Here is a 3920-nt window from a genome sequence, read left to right on the forward strand (position 1 = left end):
AGAACCAGGGAATCCTGGAATGGTTTCGGCTGGAAGGGATCTTACAGCTCATCTAAAGCCACGGGCAGGGACACCTTCCACTAGAGCAGGTTGCTCCAAGCCCCTGTGTCCAACCTGGCCTTGAACACTGCCAGGGATGCTGGTGCCGTGGGAGCTGCCCCTTCCTCTTCTTCCTCAGCACGTCCTGTCATGCACCAACTACCACCACTTCCTCCATGGAGCCCGTCCCACCACCCAGCCACCACTTCCATCAGCAACCAGCACCCACCAGTGTCCTTCCTGGTGAGAAGCCTTGTGCAATTCTCTCTGTCAGCGCTGCCGGGGGGTTTCCTGCCCCTGTGGGACTCATCTCCATGGGTCAGGGACCGCAGCATCTGCTCAGCCCCACACACGTGGATGGGACATGGCCGGAGCTGGGATCACGCTTCTCTGCTGTGTGCTGCTGGTGGCAACCAGGGGTAAGGATGCTCCTGGGGCTGGGAGGCCAGGGCAAGTGGGTTGGAGCATCCTAGCTGCTCCAGCACCATCCCTAGGGATGCTTTGGGGTGCTTTGCTTTGGTGGGAGAAGATGGAGACCACCCTCACCATCTCCCCACCCCAACCATTCCCTTGCAGGTCTGCATCTCTGCTGTGCCACGGAGCAGCTGAAGGGGTTGAAGGGACAGTCCTTGTCCTTCCCAGCCCTGCATCTCCTGTCCGATGACATTGTGCGAGTCACTTGGAGGTCCAAAGGGACCCACATCGCCGAGGCCAAGCCCAGGGAGACGATGTTCACTGCTGACTTCCTGCCTGAGTTCCGGGGCCGGCTGTTCATCCACCCCACCAGTCTCTCGCTGGAGATCAGCCCGCTGAAGCCATCGGACAGCGGGAGGTACGAGGTGGTCGTGGACACCTTGTCCGACCCCACCAACCCAAAGACCTTTCACTACTCCTTGCTGGTTCTTGGTGAGTCCAAGGATGGAGGGAGGAGGGTTGAGGGGACCAGGCTCGTGTTGGGTCCACCCTAGGCATAGAATCATAGAATCCCAGACTGGTTTCGGTTGGAAAAGACCTTAAGATCATCCAGTTCCAACTCTTCCACTAGAGCAGGTTGCTCCAAGCCCCTGTGTCCAACCTGGCCTTGAACACTGCCAGGGATGGGGCAGCCACAGCTTCTCTGGGCACCCTGTGCCAGCGTCCCAGCACCGTCACAGGGAAGAGCTTCCGCCTTATCTCCAACCTGAACTTCCCCTGTTCCAGTTTGATCCCATCACCCCTTGTCCTATCGCTCCAGTCCCTGATGAAGGTCCCTCTCCAGCATCCTTGTAGCCCCCTTCAGACCCTGGAAGCTGCTCTGAGGTCTCCACGCAGCTTCTGTTCTCCAGGCTGAACGGCCCCAATGTTCTCAGCCTGTCTCCCATGGGAGCTGCTCCAGCCCCTGCTCATCCTCGTGGCCTCCTCTGGACTTGCTCCAACAGCTCCATGTCCCTATGTTGGGGACCCCAGCCCTGCACACACTGCTGCGGGGGGGGTCTCACAGAGCAGAGCAGAGGGGCAGGATCCCCTCCATGACCTGCTCATGCTCTGGGGGTGCAGCCCAGCACACGGGGGGTTCTGGGCTCAAGCACATGCTGAAGCTGGGTCATGGGGAGCTTTTCATGGACCAACACCCCCAAGTCCTTCTCCTCAGGCTGCTCTGAATCACTTCTCTCCCAACCTGTGTCAGGGGATGAGCTGTCACCGCACGAGCTCCCTGGTCATGAGCCCACCCAGCCCACAGCATTTCCCCTTGGCCATGTGGAGGAGCTCAGGATGGGCATGTGGTCAGTGGGGAAATCCCCCTTCCTCTTTCAATGCCTGCTGCACCCACTGCCCCCATTGCACCCATCGTACCCCCTGCACCCAGCCCTGGTGGCACCCGAGGCCAGGCCCCTGTCCCCTGCTGCAGCCCCTGGCCCACACTGTGCCCTGTGCCCACAGATGCATCCCCAGAGCCACTGCCCGGGACTGGTGACACCAAGGGACCCATCAGGAGCACTGTGGAACCCCAGGGAGCAACGGAGCCCAGTGCTGGGGACACCGGGACGCAGGACACGGGCGGGGGGCAGCCCCCGAGGCCCTGCAGGGCTCAGGACCGCTACTGCCTGGTGAAGGGTTATCTCATGGCCGGTATCTTCGTGCCGCTGGTGCTGCTGGTGGCCGTTGTCCACGTTGTGACCAGGGTCAAATGCACCAAGGCAGGGGATGGGGTCTCATCAGGGGTTGAGCCCTTCGGCATCACCGCTCCACAGGGACCATCCCCATGGCAGTGATGAGGACAGACGCCAGGCTCCGGGAACAGCATCCCCTCTGCCTCAGTTTCCCCATCTGGGGCAAGATGAGGTTACTCTGCTCAGAGCCCCTGGAGGACGTGACATGAACCCGGGTTCCTCATCTCTTGCACAAGGAGCTGCCTCTAAATGCATCAGTGCTTCTTCCTCCCCAAAGCCGCCAGTCCTTTGGCACCAAAACCCAGCCCGGCACCAAGCTTTGGGTCTCCGGGATCCAGGAACACCTCCGTTACAGGAGACAAAATCAGTTTCCTATTTCCAGCCCCAAACGTGGGGGAGATCATCACTCAGCATCTCAGAAACCCTCCTCTAGTTGATAAGAGGTGAATGATTCACTGGTGACCCTGACTAAACGCTGCGTGCCATCAATTATTGAGCAGCAGATCTGTCAAGAAGTTCTCATAAATAAGTGATCTGGTGCTGTCTTAATGCTGGCAGTAAATTCCTCATTCAATCTCCCTTCTAAATGCTCTCCTGGGGAAATCACTCCTGCTGCTGAGTTAGGAATTAGGCCTGGGAACATACAGACCATGAGGAAGAAGAGCCCTGACAGGACACGTGAGGTTGTCCTTTGCTGTGATGTCCCATCCCAAGCGCATCCCTGGTGCTGCCCTGGGTACCAGGTGGGATGGAGCCTGGTCTGCCCCGAGCACTGGTCCTGGGGCTGTCTGCATCCCGGGGTGCTCAGCACCCTCCATCCAGCCATGCAGTGATCCTGGGATTGCTGCGGTGATCCCAGGATCCCACAGCAATCCCGGGATCAGGCAGCAATCCCAGAGATCCATGGCAATCCCAAGGTCCCAAAGCGATCCCAGGGTCCTTCAGCAATCCCAGGGTCCCGGTGTTACCATCCCAAGGGAATTGCAGCCGCTTCCAATGAATCTCTGCCTCTTACTCCAGGAGCAGAGCTGATTAAAATGATACACTAAAGCACAGCTCGACCTCGTGGGGTGGTGGGATGGGGAAATGCCATGAAACCATTCCTGAGGGATGCAGGATTTGAGGGGGGGAGGCAGGAGGCAGGAAAACCCCTGTGCAAGAGATGGGGGTTGATGTGGGACGGAGGTGCTGCAGTTATCCATAGGGGGGCAATGGGATTTGCCCCCACGGAGGGGATGGGGTCGAGTCTCCCTGGGGATGCTCCAGCAGCACCAAAGCTCCCCTGACTTCTCTGCTGGGCTCCGCTCGCCCATCACCGCTGCGTCAGGCCTGCTCCAGTGGTGGCTTTAATAATTGAGTGGTGGTTTAGGGGGACAATGATTTATTCACAGGAAACAGTGTGTTAACAAGAGCAGTTTAACCCCTGGTGACAGACATCGGCTTTACCAGCACCTCTGTCAGAGATGGGGCTGGACCAGGTGAAGCCCCGGTGAGATGGTGCCCGGCCATCACCCGCGGTGACATTGTGGCCCCTTTTCACCCCGTGACACCTAAATCTGTTCCTCTTGAATGGCTTTAACCTGCCAGAGGGGAGATTGAGATGAGCTCTGAGGCAGAAGCTCTTCCCTGTGAGGGTGCTGAGGCGCTGGCACAGGGTGCCCAGAGAAGCTGTGGCTGCCCCATCCCTGGCAGTGTTCAAGGCCAGGCTGGACACAGGGGCTTGGAGCAACC

General features: G+C 59.0%; 1 protein-coding gene across 1 annotated transcript; it reads left to right on the plus strand.

Annotated features, from left to right (window-relative positions):
* The first annotated feature begins 308 nt into the window (after positions 1 to 308).
* Positions 309 to 2738, plus strand: LOC115602691. The gene is made up of 3 exons (XM_030474046.1): positions 309 to 458; positions 616 to 945; positions 1960 to 2738. Exons 1-3 carry the CDS (start codon positions 404 to 406, stop codon positions 2289 to 2291), a joined length of 717 nt encoding a protein of 238 aa, XP_030329906.1. The 5' UTR covers positions 309 to 403; the 3' UTR covers positions 2292 to 2738.
* Positions 2739 to 3920: the final 1182 nt, after the last annotated feature.

Source organism: Strigops habroptila, chromosome 22 (genome assembly GCF_004027225.2).
Source record: "Strigops habroptila isolate Jane chromosome 22, bStrHab1.2.pri, whole genome shotgun sequence".
In the NCBI taxonomy this organism is placed as follows: Eukaryota; Metazoa; Chordata; class Aves; order Psittaciformes; family Psittacidae; genus Strigops; species Strigops habroptila.